This window comes from Papilio xuthus, unplaced genomic scaffold (genome assembly GCF_000836235.2).
Source record: "Papilio xuthus unplaced genomic scaffold, Pxut_1.1 DF828258.1, whole genome shotgun sequence".
Lineage (NCBI taxonomy): Eukaryota > Metazoa > Arthropoda > Insecta > Lepidoptera > Papilionidae > Papilio > Papilio xuthus.
Genome location: NW_013530391.1, coordinates 3,580,885 through 3,602,773, shown reverse-complemented (window position 1 = coordinate 3,602,773; position 21,889 = coordinate 3,580,885). Strand labels below are relative to the sequence as shown.

General features: G+C 33.8%; 2 protein-coding genes across 2 annotated transcripts; one reads left to right on the top strand and one right to left on the bottom strand.

Annotated features, from left to right (window-relative positions):
- Window positions 1-2,800: 2,800 nt before the first annotated feature.
- LOC106113384 (solute carrier family 22 member 1-like) lies at window positions 2,801-7,206 on the bottom strand. The gene is made up of 7 exons (XM_013306112.1): window positions 6,803-7,206; window positions 5,131-5,212; window positions 4,887-4,987; window positions 4,444-4,595; window positions 3,716-4,324; window positions 3,431-3,612; window positions 2,801-3,023 (listed from the first exon to the last, which is right to left on the bottom strand). The coding sequence occupies exons 1-7, from the start codon at window positions 6,976-6,978 to the stop codon at window positions 2,829-2,831; spliced, it is 1,497 nt and encodes a 498-aa protein (XP_013161566.1). The 5' UTR covers window positions 6,979-7,206; the 3' UTR covers window positions 2,801-2,828.
- Window positions 7,207-11,054: 3,848 nt separating this feature from the next.
- LOC106113394 (solute carrier family 22 member 3-like) lies at window positions 11,055-14,887 on the top strand. The gene is made up of 7 exons (XM_013306122.1): window positions 11,055-11,436; window positions 11,993-12,071; window positions 12,448-12,548; window positions 12,664-12,815; window positions 12,901-13,509; window positions 13,782-13,963; window positions 14,606-14,887. The coding sequence occupies exons 1-7, from the start codon at window positions 11,267-11,269 to the stop codon at window positions 14,789-14,791; spliced, it is 1,479 nt and encodes a 492-aa protein (XP_013161576.1). The 5' UTR covers window positions 11,055-11,266; the 3' UTR covers window positions 14,792-14,887.
- Window positions 14,888-21,889: the final 7,002 nt, after the last annotated feature.

Sequence of the window (21,889 nt, the reverse complement as noted above, 5' to 3'; positions counted from 1 at the left end):
GAAATGAAAACAAAAACACACTCAATAAGTAGCCTATGTGTTCATCCAGACTATGTTCTAAATCTATGTCAAATGTCAACGAGATCAGTTCAGCCATTTATAAATAGCATCATCATTTATAAAATAAAATAAAAAAACCTAGGAAACGTATTGTAAAGTATTGTGACTATCGTAATATGTCATACGGGTAGTTAAAAACTCGTTAGCGATTTTCACAGAGGTTTTCGAACGTACATTTGTGCATATAGAACATTACATTTCATGCGCTTTGAGCCTGTAGCCTATAGCCTGCAGCCTGCAGCCTGCAGCCTGCCGCACACACCAAAGGGAATCCGAGATTGAAATTTAAACTATAGCTTATAGATTCAAAAGTATGAACATTGGATTGGGAAAATCAATTGCGATCGTATTTGTGCAGTTTATATTTAATTTCCTGTTGATTTGTTTAAAATGTAATAACAATTTCTATCATATTTATTTTGTGTAATGTTATTGTTTGAACAGAGGTTATTAATTTCCAATTTGCAGCTATGTACTTGATAATTATAAAAAAAAAACTCATAGTTGTATACCTTAATAAATTAGGTAAATAAGTTTCACGTATGTAAAACAATTTAAATTTAACCTCTTTACCATGTTAGGTATAACCTGTAGCCCGCAGCAAGGTCGCGTCAGTGAAGGCGACTGGGTCGTAAGGGCTCGCCCGGGGCGCGATACTGCCGCACAAAACATTCCCTTTGATTGGCTCAGGATGTGCGCACCACCAATAGGAATACATTGAGCAATGGATGTGGTAAATGTACCTTAATTTTGTCAAATAAATCCTTTTAAATTCAACCTTGATTGAGAACCATGCTTTATCTATCCTGGCGCAGCTGTGACTGCTGTACAATATGCAAAGCTTAAGGCCAATGTCGCACGGCTAACGTAAAAAATACAGATTAAATGATGACCTCCTCCTTCTTTATGTAATCGAATAAAAAGGCGCGAGCGTTGAAATTATCTTTCTTCACATCCATATCGTTTTTTAAACTAAATATCTGTACTGTTCTTATTTCTTAAGGTACAATAGTTAAAATATTGCGAAATCATACCCATATAAGCATTTATGCTGAAGCTAATTTACTTGCCGCATCAATTTTTCTTAGTAAGTCTTGAACAGTGTCACGTGTTTCATATGGCCTCTTGTGTCGATAACGAAATAGAGCAAAGGCGGGCGTCAACCATTCACTTTTATGTTACTCCGTCAGACATTCCTACTAAATTTGTCGTCTTGGGGCTTGCCTTCGTCTAACCTTACCGAACGAACTTTTTTTGTGTCTCAACGGAAATGAAACATTTCTGCGGTACGGTTATTGGGAAATGTTTTAGTGTTATGTATGCTGAAAATCGATGTTGCTTTCTTAGTTATTTCACCGCGGGTTTCCGAGACCAAAATCCCCGTTTAAATATAATGACAGGGATGAGGATATGTTTTATAGATATTTTGTTCTCGGAAACGCATTGTTAGTCAATTACATCAACCTATATTTTGCACCGGTCTAGCTTTAAAATTCAAATAAAGGATGTGTTGCGGGGTACTACAGTAACCGCCGTTAAGTTTCTTTTCTCTAAAATTAGTTCCTCTGCTACATCTTCAGTGCCTCTATATTTTGTAAGAAAGTAAACTCGCCAGGCGAATGGACTGAACGTGTTAAATAACATTACGAATGAATGAACTTTAAATGGCCATTACTAAGAAGATAAGATGGAGATCTTGTAATAAATGATGCGGAAGCGATAATCTTCAGATTTAAGTAATCCTCCGGCCGGGATGCTAAGGGGGTGACGCCGCTGGAATATTTAATTTTGTCCTCAAAAAAATATCCTTAACGATAACGTCATGAATTTTTATTAGTTTTATCAACTAAGGTGAGGATTTTTCCGCAAGCAAGCTGTTTTAAGACATCTTAAACCATTGGTTAAAAGTGGTTTTAATTTTGGTTTTATAAACTGTTTCTTTTCTTACGTGTAATTCCTAGTTTTATTTATACTGAAAATATCTTGATTACTAAACAAAGATAAATGAGCAAACAAGTCGTCAGCTCAATAAACAAGTGGCGATGTGTTTCGATGTCGTCGCCATTTGTCGAATTATCGTTTCTTTTGACTTGCGCGCCATGTTGCCGGTATGACGTCACGTCTGCTGGAGTCGTCGCCGGCCAACTTTCTTGATTACCCACACGTGGCGCGAATATCGGAAATAGAGGCTACACTTTTGCGTATCAAAGTGTGTTGTTATATTATAAATACCAAAATTATCTGACAGATAAGGGAGGCTGTCGCGGTTGGTGTTATTAGTAAATAATAAGTAAAACTTACCTTCGCATAAATGACATAAAAAAAATACAACATGACACGACACCTACAGTACAAGTGACCTGCGACAGTTTTTTTTCATCGACAGGGGGTGCTAGTGAGCTATCATAATTCAGTTTGTGTTATGCCCACCGGGTCAGATGTCTTTGTCCGTCATCAAAACATTGACTTAGCTAAAATAGATTGATAAGCTAGATTTGAGTTTTTGCAGGTCAGAAAAAACACTTTCATTATTTTTAACTAAGCCTTTTTAGTGTTAGGTTTTTATCGACACATTTGGGACATATTGAGATCGATGAGGGGCATAATGACTGATGTCTCTGTACATTGAAGGTAAAATAGGTAAGGAACAACATTATGAAGAAAGGTAAGCTTTTTACCACTTAAGAAAGAAATAAATGCATTGGATTTTTTTACTTTTTTACTTATCGTATATTAAACAAATAAATACAATATAAAATATCACACTGTTATTTGGTAACATTAGAATTTGCGCAGTCTATACTTAACGATTTCTTTGGTTTCGCCTTCCCGAGTTCCTCAGCCTGGCTGATGGTGTCCGGTAGCGAGTCGTCTGCGATATCCGGCACAAGGAAGGTCACAAATCCACCGAAGAGCGACGCTAAGCCAAAGATCAGCGACGGTAGACCGAACCAGTATTGCATCTGAAAATTCATATGGAAAAGCATACATCTACTAGCTGTCGCCTTCGACTCCGTCCGCGCTGAATTAAAAAAAAACATAATTATTAGCCTATGTGCTTACAAACTATAAGGTCTATGAGTATGCTAAAATGCATCAAGATCCATTCAGCCGTTTTCTAGATATCTTTACCCATCCATATAAACATTCGCATTTATAATATTAATAAGAAGTAAGATAGTTGTAGGGAATAGTGTTGACCTTTCGTGAATAAATATGTAACGAATTCATTGCCAGTCTCTTGGCAAAAGTTGAAGGTTAATAATTTGTATGAGTGAACATTTAAATCGAAGTTTTAAAGCAGTGCAAGGAGAACAACATTTTAAAATTAAATTAAAAAAATACGAACTGTGTCACAAGAATAACGTACCAACAAAGGGGTCTGCGGAGAAAGGATGGATCCGATTCGTCCCAATGAGGAACACAGCGCGTGCATTGAATTTCTGGTATAAGTCGGAAATAGTTCAGACGTGTATAAATACGTTATGTTGAAGTAGAATGATGACATTAATTTACCGGCCATGAAGAAAATTATTGATAACCAAGGTAAATCTGAAAAAATGGGAAATATTGATTAAATTATTTGATGATAAAAATGAATTAAAGATGATTAGAAATCATTAATTAATGAGTTTGATAAAGGTACATTACATACCTAATGGTACAAATGGTTGAGAAACACATAATACTGCAGCTGCGAAGAAACAACATATCAACGGCAGTTTTCGTTTGCAGTACGTCAAGATAGATGTGATTATGAACAATCCTGGTAAGTCTACGACAGATAACAAGGCGAAGTTGATATATTTGTTACCTTGCAGCGATACAGAGTTAATGGTAAGACCATAGTTAACAAAAGTGGATGTAGTCCACCACACTAAACACACAAAAAATCTTCCACATAATACTTTCGATTGGAAAGTGCTTTTAACAATTTTAAAAAAGTCAGAATTCTCGTTACTTTCACACGATAACTTGTCAAGAAAGTTTTTATCAAGTTTTTGATTATTTTTCTTTGCTGCTTTCTCTAGTACTTGAACAGCTTTATCTCTGTGTCCTTTAATGAGTAGCCAGCGCGGACTTTCATCCAGAAGATATTTGTAGAAGAAGAAAAGTAATGCGGGTGTATACAGCACTTGCAGTAAATGTCTCCAGTAAGGTACGAGCCACGCCGCTAGACTTGTAGCGAAACCTCCAAACGTGTAACCTATTGTACACATTAAGATAAATTTTAGCCTCTGCTTCGTTGAAACCACTTCTGTAACTGCAAAGGAAGTATCGTAAATTAATTAACGCATTTTTAAAAATTCAAACAAAAATGTTATTATTTTTTAATTATACGCCAGCGGAGTTGATTATTTATTATTCACTCTAAATACTCACTTAAAATATATGCAGGCGAACAACAATCGCCTATGAAAGCTTCTAGGAACTCAAATGCAATGTACAACCAGTAGGAATGAGAGAAGCTACGAGCCACGCCAAATACCCCGCCGAGAACTCCTGTCATTATGAACGCATTCTTTCTTCCGAACCTGAAAAAGATAGTTGAAAGTCAGTCTTATATGTTGTGTCTGGACAGAAAGAGATCGTACTGAAAGACGATATGTCCTCTTCCTATACCTCCCCATCAAGTCAAATTTCCTTCTTAATTCCTTGTAAGAAAAGGATGAGAAGAGGACGATAACAAGATTTTCGCACGCATAGTCATCAGAGAAATTATTTCCACTTGATGTCATGTCCTACGTGCGGCCGTGGTATTGCACCGATCGGGAGTGGCGTTCATACAGCAAGTAATGACTGTTGAACTGTTGCCTATTGTTTACCTGTCGGAAAGAGGTCCGACGATGAGCAGTCCAACCATATAACCAAAGCTGTGAACTGTGCCCACCAGCGTTCGTTTCCATTCTTGATTTGCGAGCTGGAACTGGTAACATTTAACACTTTAGTCTCAAGCAATTCACTAAAAGATTTTATCTTTTTGAATGTCAGAATGATATCATTTTCCTTTTTGTTCGTATCTTAGTATTTCAGATAAACAGCATTAAAGTAAGAGTGTTCGTTACTTACTTCAGCCACAAATGAGTGTGGGTTGTCGTACAGCCACTCTGCACAATCTGTAGTGTTGTTTACTGTGGAATTTCTAACACATCTGCAAACAACATACAACAATAATAGAATTAATAAACTATATTAAACAATATAAATTTCTTGTACAATGTTATAGTTATTGTCGATTAAAACTACTTGCGAGATCACGACAATATTGTTCGAGTCCAATATTATCCAAAACATTCATTGTATTCTGTATATTTCATGCTTAAACAATTGATTTGAACCGTAAACTCATAAGAAAAGAGCAGCGTTTCTTACTTATTGGTAAATTTTTTCGTAATCACAACTTGACATTATGTATATATTTTACTATTTAAAAGAGAACGCAAGATGATAATAATCTGTTTTTTTTTATAAGAGAAGGAGGTAAACGAGTGGTGGGAACACCGAGGTGATCAACGATACCTATGGACATCTGCAACACCAGAGAAACTGCAGACGCGTTGCCGGTCTTTAAGGAAATAGTATGCTCGCTTCTTGAAGGTCCCTAAGTCGTATTGGTTTGGAAATACCTCCGAGGACAGACCGTTCCACAACGCGGCTGTGCGAGGCAAGAAATTGCGCAAGAATCGCACCGTTGTGGAATGCCTGCCATCCAGGTGATGCGGATGGAACCTGGCGGTTTGTCGTGTCGTCCGATGACGTGTGTATAAGGATGAGACAAAGTTTCGAATTGTTCGAGTAAATTTAAATTACGTGTTTTGCAATATATTTAATATTTATAAATCTACATTCAAATTTATTGCTTAGAAATAGTAAGATAAATAAATATTACGTTGTTTAAAATTCCAAACATTTTAATTTTTTTTTTGTTTTCAAACTTGTTTTGGACTTGTAATAATTTTTAAACTAAAATTATGGGGTTTTTATTTAATTGATGTCGTAAATCTGTTGCCCGTTCTTTGTGTTTTTTATGTTGGTCAATGCTCGAATTTTGACATTAAAAAACACGATTTATGCTTCGATGCGTGTCCTATTTTATTGAACTCTTGATTACAAAGGTCGATTAAAACATTTAAGGAATAACTATTGCTAATTAAAATACAATAGTTAGTTAAATAATACCTAGAGATGAGTTCATTCAAAAGTATTTAAAGACGTAAAGCAATTACAAATTAAAAAGTAGGGACACGCATTTAATAAAAAACTCCGCCTCATAAAATGGGTGTTTTTTCGATCATGTTTTAATAGAAATTTAAAAAATAAACATTAATATTTTAAAACATAACCACAAAATAAACAAAGAGTAATTGGTAAAGGCATAGTGTTATCTGCTAATCGTATACATGCGAATGTTTAGATGGATGGACGGATGGACGTTTGTTTAAAGGTCTCTCCAAAAGGCCTTAACGGCTCTTGATGAAATTTGGCACAGATGTATATCATAATCTGGAAGAACACATAGGCTACTTTTTAAGTTTTTTTTTTAATTCCGCGCGGACGAAGTCGAGAGCGACAGGTAGTTTCATTATAAATTGTAAAGAAATCCACATTAAAAATTAACATAAAATTAAACTTAAAATACAGAAAATAACAATAATGAAGATCTTTTCACTTGTTTACAAACAACGATGTCTTGAATGGCTCTTAAGTTCAAGAGATTGTACAAATTATAAAAACAACTTACGTGTAACCGGTTTCTTCTGCAACAAATATAAAATTAGAACAAAACATTGTATTCGTTGCGAATCCAAGGAATATTAGTCCGGCTATTTGCAGATGATAACTTTTGTAAATACTAAACTTATCCAATACATCTTCTAAGTCAACTCTTTTCTCGTCTGTAGGTACAACAGCTGTCATAGTTGCTATCTAATTAAACTTCAAATAATATTTAACATCTATTAATAAATGATTACTTGTTCATTTCGTTTCTTTATTTCCTTTTGCAACTTCACCAACGTGCGCTACACTGAATGTACGTGCAAAAGTAAGGTGTAATGAAACACGAATAAAAACCTCGATCACTTCATCAGATGCTTGAAACGAAAGATATTTCTTAAAATCAATCTTATTCTGTTGTATATTAGATTTATAATCTCTTGAATGTTTAATTTTATGCTTCTATTATACCGCTGTGTATAGAGATCGGACTAGCGTCGATTTGTATTAGGCGCGGCAAGGCCTAGTAATGTTTTGTATCCATTGTTAGTAATTTAGCTTATTCAGATATCAACAATGAAACGAAATGTGATGTGCCGCCTTTTATACATTCTTAACACTATGCATTGCTTCAGGTACTAAAAATGACAAAGTCCCTTTTAGATAACATTCGATCATTTATCTCGGCATGACAACAAAAATGACCACGATAAGATGACATGATAAGAATGGGAAAAGATCATGCATTTCTTTATGTTAATTTTATCATATTATAGACATAAATAACTATAAATATAATCCAGCTTATGCTTAAATTTAAGCCAACTTCTATTCTCTCCTTGATTTTATCGACTTTTTGAAGAAGATTTAAGCTGGGAGTTAAATATTTAACATCGAAAACAGAATGAATGAAACTATAATTGCTCGTGTCAGTCACAATATGTTTGACTTGCATTCACCTGAACTGTCCTAACCTTCAAAAACTATTGTAAAATGAATCGATTTTTTTAATGACGTCCATTTTTAGCGACCCATTATTTAAAAGTTAATGGACCAATTTAAGAATAGTTAATTTTTTAATGTGAACTGTCACCTTTATAATGAGCATAAGTTTAAAATTATGTCATCGTTACTTTCATCATTAACTCACGATACGTCCCCACTTAAGGGCTCGGAGCCTACCTAAAGTCACATGTGACTAGGCCATAGTCAACCACGCTGGCCCTCTGCGGGTTGGTTGACTTTACACATATCATTCCTTCACCGTAAGAACGTCGGATAAATGTAGATATGTAAATCGGAAATCGAAAAACACATTGGTACGTGGCGGGATTCGAACCCAGAACCTACAGATTGCTAGTCAAGTGCTTGACCCCTGAGCCACCGACGCTCGTTACTTTATGAGATATCAATTACTACATACAACCTACCTAATATTATAGTATTATCACAATATTTATATATTATTATTTACGATATAAACACGCGAAAGACACGACTAATCAAAACTGAGAATAACTAGTTCAGTGAACCAGAATAAATAAAATATACAATGAAAAAGTGTGACAGAATTTCGATGAGCAATTATGGAAACTGTAAATGTATCGTTTGACCTTTGGTATGTCATTCTCGTCATTGTTGACTTCCTTTTTTGCTTCATTGCCGCATGATGCATTATACCTTGGAGTCTTATAATCAGTTTCGAATGCAAATTACATTTTTTTCTGAATAAGTTATCAGACAATGAAATTTATGTGACGTCATATGGCTAACGTAAAACCTTACAATGATCTGACTGTTGAATCAGTTACCAATTTTATCTAAGAAAGATTTACTTTGAAAGCTAAAATACATAAGGAAAGTTGGAAAACAAACAAAGGCTGCGGATTTGATGGAACACGTTAGTACTCTGTGAGGTCGTCTCCCGTTTAATCCTATTCTTGTAAGAGCTACTGCATAGATTGGTTGTCTTACTAATATATTTGTTCTAAAAGAATAGACTTGTTTGTTCTATACGTGAAAATAGAAGGAAAGATTTTATCAGCGCCTGGAAATTATAGTTGCGCAAATATACGTTCTTATTGTTTTCAGATATTATGCATTGAATTTATTGGGTGTTTCCCGTTGTGTCGATTAGGAAAAAAAAACAATTTATTTGGATATTTATTGTATTATTAACTTTGTCTGGTGTTGCTGTGTGTGTGTGATGGTGTTCATGGGCACCATCAAAGTCTTCCCGCCGACATGTGTCTTCTTTTACAAAAAATCCTTTTGTTCATAAATGGTGGACCAAAAATATATTTGTCTATATTAATATCTTGATATACATGTGTCAACTTACTTTGGAGTTCGTGCAAAACAGCTGGTTTCTTATTATTCTTTATACATGCTTCTTTGATACAATGTTTCATTGCAATACTATGGATAAGGCTTCCGTCGTAAACATATCCATAACGACCTTAATCAGACACTTTTTATCTTTTAAACGTGCTACTGTGCTCGTTTTTTCGTGTGAGAAATAGACAATAATTGATAAACGTTAACAATTAATATGTAGCTGATTGTAAGCTGGCTTTTACAGCTGTTTGGTATTTATTTATGATGTAATAAGTTGTTAGAATTAATAATAGCTCCTAATGGGGTTTGACTACGAAAATACTTCATTTTATGATAATTGACGTTAATTGACATAGTACAAAAATGCTATTGAGTTTTCAGACACAAATATATGTACACCATATACGTAAATGTTGTTTTACAGAACTTTCGTTTGGTGGATAGGTGTACCGATAGAGGTAGGCCTAGAAAGAGATTTATAGACTGCGTGAACGATGACATGATCAGGAAGGTACTGACAACTAAGATGACGAAAGATAGATCGATATGGAAGAAGAAAATGAGGCGCTGGCCCTACGTAAGTGGGATAGGGACAGTGAGACGATGATGTGATACATTGGCTTAAAATATGTAAGAAGCCTCTTTGCCAAGTAAAACAATTTAGCCTTTAATACCTTTTTAGCTATTTAACATTGACTATGGATTTATTATATTTCAATCGATAGTGGCTTATAGAAGAAATAGACATCGACTATGTTATTATAATTACTCAAGTCTAGGCCGCAACTAATTATTTAAACGAGTTCATTTCATAAATGTAACCTTGTAATAACAACTAATAAGTTTATTCATATATTTAAGCGAGGTTTTAGTCATGTATTATCATTACACGCACATTGCTGTATGAAATTTTGTCACGGACATGCCGCTGCCGGCAATACTTGGCTAAACATCATTGTTTCATGTACGCATTTTGAAAACATTTTAACAGAGTATTGAGATGTTTAAAATATTTCAATTGAACGTAATAGAAATAAATATTTGACTCTCGCTTATTATTAATCATTTTGAGAAATGATGAAAAAGATATCGCTGCAATAAATGAACTAAAATCGTTTCGGTTAAAAACCAACGTCGATTTCGTTCCTAATTTTAAGTTATATCCTGAAATTGAGGTCTTTAAAATTTAGTTTACTTAGTCCAGCGATAAACGTGAAAGTTGTGTCTTTTATTCTTATAATATTTGGGAATGTAATAGAAGCCAACGTGATGAATCTTTAACGTATAGCCGACACAGAGGTATCGCTAGGATATTATTTAGGGAGAGAACGTTATCAATATGTAGACAGAAGAGAACACCGCCATCTATTATCAAGGCGTAAAAACATTTTATCGCTTGTAACATTAAACATAACTTATCAATTTCGCTCGACATTTCAGTTGTAATCTCTAAAATGAGTAAAACTAATTGTTCTTATGTATAATGCAAAGCAGATTCAGTATAACCCCAGCACTCGAAACTTCCATAGAAATAATTTTAATAACTTGTCAGAAAGTGTAAAATATGCAGATCGCTCGAATCCGGGACGAGTTTTATGACTTTCCAATAAATTGCTGGAATACTTTACTTAATAGCGCTTCTAAAGGGATTACTCTTTAAAATTTACATAGAATTATGTGTCGCCGAAAGTAAGGAAGAGCTTCTATTACATTTCATTACGTCAAACTGGAATTTTTGCTTATCAAAATTTATCAATATTTGGATTACAGTACTCTGTTGTTATTTACACATACTTATTAACATGTTAACGAACTGCATAAGGAAAATTTGAGGTATCAAACAAAACTTGAATTATAATAAAAAGATTCTCGTCAAACAACATTAGGATAATACATCTATAATATGATAGTTTCTTTATCACAGTAGTTCATCCACGTGAGGTATTATTTTTATCTCATAAAACCACATTCAAATATACATACGTTGCGAAGAATTGACAAGGCTGAACGCTAACAATATAGTCGTTGAAAACGTGCAAAAACGATTTTTACGTGCGATTGGCTATGTTTTATAATACGTAATGTTTTATTGAATTCGTAAAATATTATTATCAAGTTTGTGCAGTTTTAGAATTAAAATTTAGTGTTTAAAATGAAGGCTGTTAGTGATATCAAAGAAAATAGTTTAGAAAGTGTATTGGTGAAGTTAAAAATATACAAGCGTTATCATTTGCAAGTTGCTTTTTTATTGTTTATATCGTTCGCCTTCAATACAATACATAATACTAATTTTATTTTCGTCACTGAGAAGGTTGCTTACAGGTAATTTTATATTGTTTAATTAGAAAATCTTATTTAAATGTCACAATGTTAGTTACCATACTCCTTCGAAACCTTCCTATTTCTATGTCTGAGAATCAACTATCGATTTTTTAATCCCGCGCGGCCGGAGTCGCAGGCAACAACTAGTGATGTATAAAATAATATTGTTGAAATTAAGATTAATTGAGAGAAAGAAATAATATTACATTTTATCATTGTCGCATTCTTATTAGAGATTTCAAAATATAAAATTATTAAATATTTCACATCTTTTAAGACAATAGGTGTGTTCTGAATAAAAAGTAGAAATTGTTAAAGGTTTTGGAGCTTGTCGTCATTTTCTGAGTGTATTTTAATATAGCATAGTATCTTCTTTAGTTAAAGGCAAATTACATTGAACTGGAAGTGGTATCATCTTTAGCATAGTATCTTCTTTAGTTAAAGGCAAATTACATTGAACTGGAAGTGGTATCATCTTTAGCATAGTATCTTCTTTAGTTAAAGGCAAATTACATTGAACTGGAAGTGGTGTTAGTGATAATAATAATCTTTTCAGATGCAAACATTACATCGATAATACATCAAATATTTGCGCGGAGTGGGAATATGACGATCCATATAGTTTTGTGGCCGAGGTAAAACGTTTAATTACATTTCAAACTTAATTTTAAGAGCAAAAGGATAGCGTGGTTTGGAAATAGTATTTGGGGGATGATGATCGAATAAACATAAAAGTAATGAGATTGAATGTGGACGGGTACAAAGGTAGAGGAAGACCAAAGAAAGTATGGATGAATTGTGTGAAATAAGGTGTGCGTAGGAAGGGTGTAGATTCAAATATGACGACTGATATAGATGTATGGACATCCTGTGCCGATTCTGCGTAGGGATAAAGGTAGGTTGATGATAATGATGATCTTAATTTTAAATTTGGTAGCATTTATGATTTAAAGATAAGCAATTTGAGTGGAATTTGGCGTAGAAACAAATTAATATTGTCACTGTTTTCAGTACAATCTAGCTAACCAGGAATGGAAGCGGACTCTTGTGGGATCTATGCACAGTTTGGGGATTATGGCGGGCTTATTGATTGTGGGACCTTTATCTGACAGGTATAACTACTTCATGATCTGTTATATTTCTATTTGACAGCTTGGTTTTGGATTCGAAATTTAAATTCTTTATTTAAATTGTGATTTTCTTTTATTTCGTTCATAAATTTTTTAGGTTCGGCCGAAAGAATGTGCTCGTGGTGACAGGTACACTTGGCGGTGTTTTCGGTGTAGCGAAAAGTTTTTCACCCTGGTATTGGTTTTACTGCGCACTAGAATTCCTGGAAGCTGCTATTGGTGACTGTTGTTCGCCTTGCTACATTTTAAGTAAGAATCTTGGTGTATTTTACACCTAATATTTAGTTAGAAAAGGCAAATAATGGTTTATAATTCATAATCCACTTTGTTTCAGTGACGGAAATAGTGTCTGGTAATCAGAGAATTATATTTACGTTGATGTGTATCCTGGGTCACCCATTTGGCACATTCATGACCGCCTTAGTTGCCTGGCTGTTTCCATTCTGGAAGACATATTTACGTATCCTCTATGCACCCTGTCTTCTTTACGTATTATACATATTTTTCTTAGACGAAAGCCCTAGATGGTTACTTATAAAAAAGAGAAAGGCAAAAGCAACCTCCATTTTAGAGAAAGCAGTAAGAAGAAATAATGTACTGATAGAGAAGAATGTTGTGGAAAACATTGTTTGTGAAGACTTTGTAAAGACAGCTTATCTAAATGTACTTAAGACAACATTTCAATCGAAGTTGCTACGTAAAAGATTTTTCGTGTGTTTAGTTTGGTGGACGACATCAACATTCGTGAACTACGGCATGTCAATAAATGCGGTAACGTTGTACGGAAACAAGTATGTTAATTTTGCATTGTTGGGCATCGTTGAAGCATTGGGAATGTTTATGATGACATTTATTATGATTAGATTTAGAAGGAAATATCCCTTGATGAGTTGTTTCTTTGCTGCTGCAGTATTGTGTATATCACAACCTTTTGTACCGAAAAGTAAGTTTAATTTGTGATTGTTTTTTTAGTTTAGTAACAAAATTTACTATCTCTACTTTTAGACATTATTAATTAGAATCCTTTGACGCGAATGACGTGCTTTGATTACAAAGTCCAGTGTCAGAATGAATAGTGAGGGAACCAAACGTCGACATTTTAGTGGGTTAGTACACTGGCAAGAGAGCGAACATATGTTTTGTCTTATGAATTCGCTAACTATACCTGACCTACATTTACTATCTTATCTATTTAATAATCTTTGGCATTTTTAGATCTGTCATGGCTGTCAATACTACTCTACATGATCGGGAAGTTGATGACTTCCTTATATTTCGGAATAACATACTTGTATACATCGGAACTGTATCCGACTTTGACAAGAAATTCAATGCACGCGCTTTGTTCCTCTTTAGGAAGAATTGGAGCAATCATTGCTCCACAGACGCCTTTACTGGTAACTTAATAATGTTTTTTATATACCAGTAGGGCAGTATAGAAATAGATTGATAACACACTTATAAATAGATTCAGCAATTAAGCCTACAACCGGTTACCAAAGTATAAACATATTTGCATAAAAATTAAAAATATATTATATTTTTAGAATTTTGCAAAGAGTCGGCTCGAATAGTTATTAATAGAAATAGGGTTTAGATTTATTTATTTAATATTTTTTATTCTACTTTATCGCTTTATTATTAAACTAGCTGTAGCCCGCGAGTCTGTCCGCTTGGAACAAAAAAAAACTGATTTAGTAGCCTGATCTTTTTTATAACGTAAGGTGGCAAACGAGCGAGCGGGCACCTGAAATCGCTGATATAGCGAAGTGACCGTTGCCCATAGACATACGCAGTTGCATATGCAGTTGTTATGTCTTCCAGACTATGTTCTACATCTAAGACAAGTTCAGCGAGATCCATCCATCCAAACATTCGCATTTATATTATTAGTAAGATTAGTTTTATTATGAACAAGAGGGCGCCACATGCCTACAAACATACCAGCGGGGAACAGTTTGATGATTTGTTAAGACAGGACTTTGTAACTGTTGAATGGTAAATGTGATTATGAATTATAATAATCAATATATTTCCAGATGGAGTATTGGTCGGGTTTTCCGCCTTTGATCTTCGGTTTAGTTTCCATATTCGCTGGTCTACTCACAATCACTGTGCCGGATATTTCAAACCAAGCATTACCAGATACGGTGCGTCAAGCTGAAGAGTTGGGTGATCCTGATGTACAAATATCATCATACGTTACAAAAAATACAATGCAATAACAAGATACATAAATGTTAATAATGATAGAGATATTATTGTGTGTATTTTACATTTTATAATTTTAAAAGTCAAGTGTGAAGCTGACGCAAATTTTTATAGTTGGAAGGAATACATTAGATGTATGTACCTATATTATTTTTTTGTTTTTTTTTTAATTGTAAGACAATATATGTACTTTATGTTGACTATTAATGAATATGTTATTGACATATAAATTAGCGATAGCAATAAGTATGTTAGTTTAGCTGAAAAAATGTGTAAATTCCGAGGTAAATTGTTAGAATAACTTGAAACGTTATTTGTGCAAGTGTAAAGTTAATTGTTTAATTAATAAACGATAAACATTACTTTGTAGTTGTATAAAATAGGTACTTATGTTAAAATAAATATGTATGAAAATGTTTTAATATTGCAAATCAATAAAAATTGGTTTATTTTTGGTGAATATATTTTTTTAAAATTTCATCGAACAATGACTATCGAAATAATATTCGTAATTACTCCTTCTTTATCACGATATAATGTTCATTTTGGTAAAAAGGAAAATGGAAAAAAGTATTTTTTTTTATTTTAGCCGGTAGCGCAGAAGTGAGTTCCGGTAGCGGCCACCGGGCAGATATGCCCACTTCCGCACAGAGTGCTCGACATCCGCCGCATTTTCGTATTGGTAATACGTTTTCGTGCGTAAAAAAACAAATATGATTTGTAACGGTATATGTTTTTAAGTTTAGTTGATAATATCAGTTTATTATTACTTTACCATCAGAAATCAGAGCACTTGAAGAGATTTTGTAATATTATAACAAACATTAAGCCTTATAAAATGACTAGACTACTTAATAAGCTTAAACAAATTTAGAAGGAATTCCTGTAGGATTTTGTTGGTATCATATGACGTCATCAATGATTTCTTATATGTTTTATGTTTTTAATACAACTAAATGATAAAAAAGTAATTACAGTTAGTGAGTCAGGAGCGGGTTATAGAAAGTGGTTGAACTTCCGTTGAGTGACATCTGACTTCTGATAGTACGCGGACCGCTCTCGTTCATTTCCGGTTCGGAAACGCTCGCCACAAACGTACTTTAAACCGAAAAAAAAGTCTCTCGGTTAAAGTTGGTAATAAATTTTGTGTGTTTCTTTACTTGTGTTACTAGTTGATGATTTATTAAGTTAATTCTAAATCTGATTCGTGCTTATTTTATGAAGACATAAGGTTTAAGGTTAACACGCATTACTAAGCTCCATATCTACCCGGCACAGAACTGCCCGACCTGGTGGACCACGCAGCGTCCACCCGTACAAGCGACAATGAAATAACGTTTAGCTAACAAAACATCTTCATCTCAATCGGCGACGTTTAGGCGGCGGCGGCGAGGTGGCGACAATTTTTCCGGGTTGGTGAAGACTGGACTAATGAACGTCAACCTTTATTACAGAAAATTACACGAAAAACTAAATTTAAATTTAAAGCTTTAGATAAATAAAATATTAAATACTAAATGATAAAACATTTTTCCCATTAATTTAATTTAAAAATCTAAATTAAAAAATTGATTTCACTATCATTGGATACGTAAATTAATTATTTTACTGGGACACTTTAAACTAACGAAGTGTTCCCCCAAGGGATGTGGTAAGTAATTTCGATTTAATTAAACTCGCTCAAATATTTGCTCAGCACTCCCGGCGCGCGTGACGTCACCAACTACCGAGCGCCGAGCACCGACTACCCGCAATTATCACTTGCCACGGTAAATATTAACTCCTACCCGCATTACCTATGACTGTAACTGGTACTTTAACGGTGCGGTGCTACTTAGATATTTTGATGTTTATTGTTAGGGTTACAATAAGCTTTTACGAAAATAATAACGCTACATTGAGTTTGTCTGTGTACTAGACTTGAGTTTCTAAGAGTAAAATCTCTGTATAAAACATATCGTCCTCCTTTTGTTTCATCTTTGACAAAAAGGAGATAGCATTATGTTTTACACGAATATTTTGGTCTTAAAAACCAATGGATAATAATACTTAATTGAAATCTAAAAAAAATGTTTGTGTTTTGGAATTGTGAAGAAATACTTAGAAACGCACTGTCTTGTCAATTTCTTAAATATTTTGTCTATATATGTAACATTTTAAATGTTTCTATGCAGATAGATTAATTTTGATTCCCTCGCCGTCGCTAAATGTTCTATTACATTGGCAAAATTACCTGTGCCGAATGTCAATTCCAAGTTTACTGAAGTTCGTACTTTTGGTATTAAATAAAGTTTTTCAATAAATGTCAGCCGTCTGAGCGCGCGGATTGTTTACGGGACTGAGGAGCTCGCTTGCTAATTTGTTGTTTGCCCTTTAATTGATTGACTTTGGAAATTGTCTACAAATTGATACCTACCAACATGTAACTTAATATATTTGATTTTGTGTTTTGTAGCATTCGTTGTACTATATTTGGCTCGTTCACGTACCGACACGTGTTGCCGGCTCAAAGGTCTGACATCAACTGACGTCCCCCCTCTCCGGCATGTACTTATGGCGTGTACGCTCGAGACAAACAACACTACGTTTATGCATACACTACACGTTTGAAATATAGAAGAATAATGTAATTAATTACATGACAGTAAAACAATGGATGGATTGTGAAAGAGGATATGCGTAAGAAGGGAGTGAATTCAGATATGACGGTTGATAGAGATGCGAGAGAGGAGTACATACTGTTGAGTCGTTCCGGAAATACCTTCAAACATACATCCATCTAAACTCTGGCCTTTACAATATCAGTATGATCAATCTCTCTCTCATTAGGTGATATAACTGAACAAACGATTTCTCAAATCAAGCATTTTATAATAAAAATGCTTGTTATTTTCTACAAGAGTGACCTCTGTCGGCTGCAATTGTTGCCATTTATCTTGAGCTGTATTAGTGTAATGACTCGAGGTAGTTTTCTTTGTCCTCTTTTCTATGTTACTAGTATTTATAATTTAAATATTTTATGTATAACTAGTATTTGCCTGTCACTTTGTGCGGAAAAAAATCCAGTAATAAATATTTGTCACCCAGAAATAGTATAGCTTCCCAACGCTGAAAAAATACAAATCGGTTTAGTAGTCCGAAAACTATAATTCAAAATAAAACAAACAAACGAACAAACAGTCTAGACAAAAAAACTTTTGCTTTGGTGTTAATATTGAGTTAAAACATAAAATATTCTCAAAAATAAAAAAAATATTAAATAATAGCGGTCCTAGGCTCTCAGACACTGAATGACGAAACCCAGCTTACCAAGTAAGGAAGGTTGATGTGTAGAGGGATTTGCCGAAGTTCTAATTCTACATCGGTCCCTTGTAAGATATATATAATATGACTTAATGTCATACTATTTCTGGATAACATAAGAAACTGACTATACTACCAAGAAATGTATACAAATAAAAAGTTTCTCCAAGCATGTATTTCCCTCGAGTTGGACTAACCTTTATGTAATGTTTTTTTATTGCTCAAGTTCTCATTTTGACATTGTTATCCACTTAAAATGGGTCGGTCTTTTTAAATTTACATAAGAACCTCGACCATTGTAATACAATGAAGCTAAATTAGATCCACTCAGCTCAAACAAGTGCCGGCCAGCGAGCTACTTTTGTTTTTATTTTTCATGTACCCCAAGTATATTCGTTTCAGTGAGAATCAGATTAGTTGCTTTGTTAACAAAACAATAGAAGCAGTAAGCAGGTCGAGAATGTTAAAATTTCTTTTGAGTGTTCTAAAGTAGTGAATTAAGCAGAAAATTGCATTTAAATAGTCATTAGTTTTAGCTAATAAAGACAATTAAATTGATCCATATTAGATTGCTATTTTGTTTGAATAAAAAGTGTTAATCGTGAAAAAGGCAAAGGCAACAACAAAATGTTAGTGAAGCAGTGAGAGACGGCACTTCCGGTGAGTGCGGGTGGCGGGCGGCGGGGGCGAGCGGCGACGGACAGACCCCTCGGTCATTTCCGCCTCGGAAATTCGGCTATGGAGCCATTTTCGAATTTTTCGAATTTAAAAAACCTTTGAGACCACGACGAAATTTTTAATTTTAGTTTTTATTCAGCTTTTCAAACAATCGGATATAGTCATAGTGACCCTTATAAATTACCGAACAATCCTTTTTGTAATTTTTTACAAAAATGTTAAACTTAAAAAAAACTCTTATCTTGTCCTGTGTAACGTTTGTATTTCAACGTCAGAAGTCAAGTCGTTTAGAAAATCCGCAGATAAAAGATATCAGAACACAAACTTGCTTGTTTTACAAATGTTGCTTAGATTTCTTACTTAGATTTACATCTATTTGAATTTATAGAATTCAAGTAATATTTTATTTCTGTGGTGAAAAATTCGGTTACATTTGCCATCAATTTACTACATTAAAACATAATTTTATAAGGAATATATTTCTTAACTGATATATAAACAAGGCTAAACACTCACGTATATTCGTCCGGTGGCGGCACCGACTAGTTTCGAGCCCATCGGGGGACCTTCATCAGGATGAGTGGTACTGGTATTATTTCGCGGACGCGGGCCGTCGCTTACTGTCGTGCCGCCACCAGCGAATATACGTGAGTGTTTAGCCGTCTTTATATATCAGTTTAGTATAATGTCACGAAAGTTTGAATAATTTAATATATTTCTTCTTCTTCTTCTCAGCCATTAGACGCCTACTGCTGGGCATAGGCCTCCCCCAAAGATCGAATATATTTATTGCATATAAATAATAACGGTTTCTATATTTGAAAATGTTTGCTAGAAATCTATCAATACCCAAATAGTTATAAATCTAGATAAGTAAAATAATCACAGAATTAAAAAAATAAACGTTTAAACAAAATACACTCAGTAGGGTATAAAATAAGACGTTGAAATCGATGTTATACTATCCGGGGAACTACTAACTTCCAGCATTTTAAAGTACAAAGGCGACTGTTATTCAAAGAGTCCTTCTGTCCTCAAAGGTTGTCAAATAGTGCAGTAAGCGAATTACTGAAAGTTACGTAAACCGGATCGGGCCATGAATTAAGTTGTAGGGAAACTACTAATTTTCTATCTGCTATCATTGCTAAAAACTAGAATATTTATAATTTAATCCATTCCATTTAACAAAACCATAAAAATGACAAATTATTCCATTTTAAAATTACTTTGAAAACGAAAAATTTTTATAACCTAAAACTGAAATGAAATTATTCTTGAAGTGACCTTTTTTCTTATCATTACTTTTGTAGACCCATCTGTTTGCCACTTTTGCCTTGTAATGGAAATTATTATTTTTTTTTTTTTGTTACTTTGTTTTATCTAGGTTACAGTGCCCTTAGCCTTTACATTTAAAACCGTCACAAAAATGATAAAGTATTTAAAACATTAAATATAAATAAAATTTTCAATTGATTAACTATTTAATTAGTAACATAAGTACTCGGCGCTTAAGTTGGCACGTCGAGTAAAAGATTGCTCTCGTCCTTGACGTGCCAAATCAAATGTTCTTTATTATATTTATTTTAACCAACAGGTAAATTGTTAAAAATCACTTAGGGTTCTTTTCATCTTCTATCAAAGAATTCGTTTTTGTGAATCCATTAGCGATGCCTTTGGGAATCGGTTTGTATTTTAATAGCCATTAATTCGTTTTACGAAAAATACTCTCGGGAACAAATAAAAGTTGTAGCCGTATTGAAAATATAAATGAAAATAAATATTTATAAAGCTTAAGTTATTTGATTGAAAAGCAGAATATTTAACATTTTATAATTTACGTGTTTTTAATGACTAAATTTTCCGTGTTGTTATTTAGATTGTTATCAGAAAGAATTGTGAAAATGTTTGAAACCTATTTGTATGTTTTTAAGAGAATCGAACCCAGGATGTAAGATCCTCTGGCCACTAAGCTAAGATCTCTTTGACTTGTTACTTTTAATTATCCATGAAAAGGAGACAATATGAAGTATTAACGACGGTAAATAATTATAGTAATTTGAAACTGCGACTTGGTATAAATCAACTTGAAAAAATTGTTGTCATTAATCTGAGACAAGATTTTAATAATAGTATAATTAAAAGTAAAGGGCCCGCGCAGTCCTAGATTGATTAGTAAGATTACCGATACCGAACAGACGGAAAGTTAAATTTAATTTAAGAGGCTTATTTATTTTGTAATTTACTTTTATAGCTTTTTTATGAGGAAACTTCTTAGCTTTACCTATTAGTTTCTTAGCGACTTTTAAATATTTTTATCCTATTTCTACCGTCTTATATCTCTTCTAAAACTGTCTGTGGTCGGTTAATAAATATTAAATTAACAATATTTATTTTACTTTTTTATTTCGTATTCCATGACAGATGTTAATGGGTGGGCGATTGAACGACGCTCACACGGCCGTCTAAAGATATGATGAATAGGTATCCGCAGGAGAACCAAGTCTTGGACTGAGGTAGCGCAGTACAGCCAAAGGTGGAGACTTCTGTCGACGGAGACCGAAGCCTATTTCGTGTCATCGAGCAAATCTATATATTTTATGCCAGAAAAATAATATGTAAGGTAATATAATCGTCACCTTTGTCCTTTAAGTAAAGGTTAGATATAAATATGAACTATTGTCGGACAACCTCGGGAGCTGAGGTAAAAATAAACGCTTTAACGTCCCCGAACGTGACCTGCCTCGCCAATGAGACGGAATCGAAGATCCCTCACAATACTTGTCCTTACCTTTTGGTTTTTCGCTCCACAGGTTTGAAGTTTATAAACCGTATATAAATAGTAACAAGCAGTGGAATAATTCATATTTCGGAAGTTCCTTTGATTACCCAAAAGTTATTTTTATAAGCAAATGAAATTAGCCTATGTCTTGCCGCTTAGTACATGCAGACTAACCGTGAGTTCCTGGAACCAAAAACTCCCTTTAAAATATATTGTCATATCAAAGATAGAGACAGGAATGACGATATGTTTTCGATAGAGATTTTAGTATTTGAAACCCACGATAAAAGATATATATATATATATATATATATATATATATAAATACAATTGAAATAATAATAACAAGCAA

Excerpts from the sequence above, each read along its gene's own strand:
- LOC106113394 (XM_013306122.1), top strand. The coding sequence starts at position 11,267 with ATGAAGGCTGTTAGTGATATCAAAGAAAATAGTTTAGAAAGTGTATTG. Across the intron at positions 11,437-11,992 it reads ACTGAGAAGGTTGCTTACAG|ATGCAAACATTACATCGATA; the intron begins GTAATTTTATAT and ends TAATCTTTTCAG. Across the intron at positions 12,549-12,663 it reads GTGGGACCTTTATCTGACAG|GTTCGGCCGAAAGAATGTGC; the intron begins GTATAACTACTT and ends TAAATTTTTTAG.
- LOC106113384 (XM_013306112.1), bottom strand. The coding sequence starts at position 6,978 with ATGACAGCTGTTGTACCTACAGACGAGAAAAGAGTTGACTTAGAAGAT. Across the intron at positions 5,213-6,802 it reads GCAGAAGAAACCGGTTACAC|ATGTGTTAGAAATTCCACAG; the intron begins GTAAGTTGTTTT and ends TGTTGTTTGCAG. Across the intron at positions 4,596-4,886 it reads GTCGGACCTCTTTCCGACAG|GTTCGGAAGAAAGAATGCGT; the intron begins GTAAACAATAGG and ends TATCTTTTTCAG.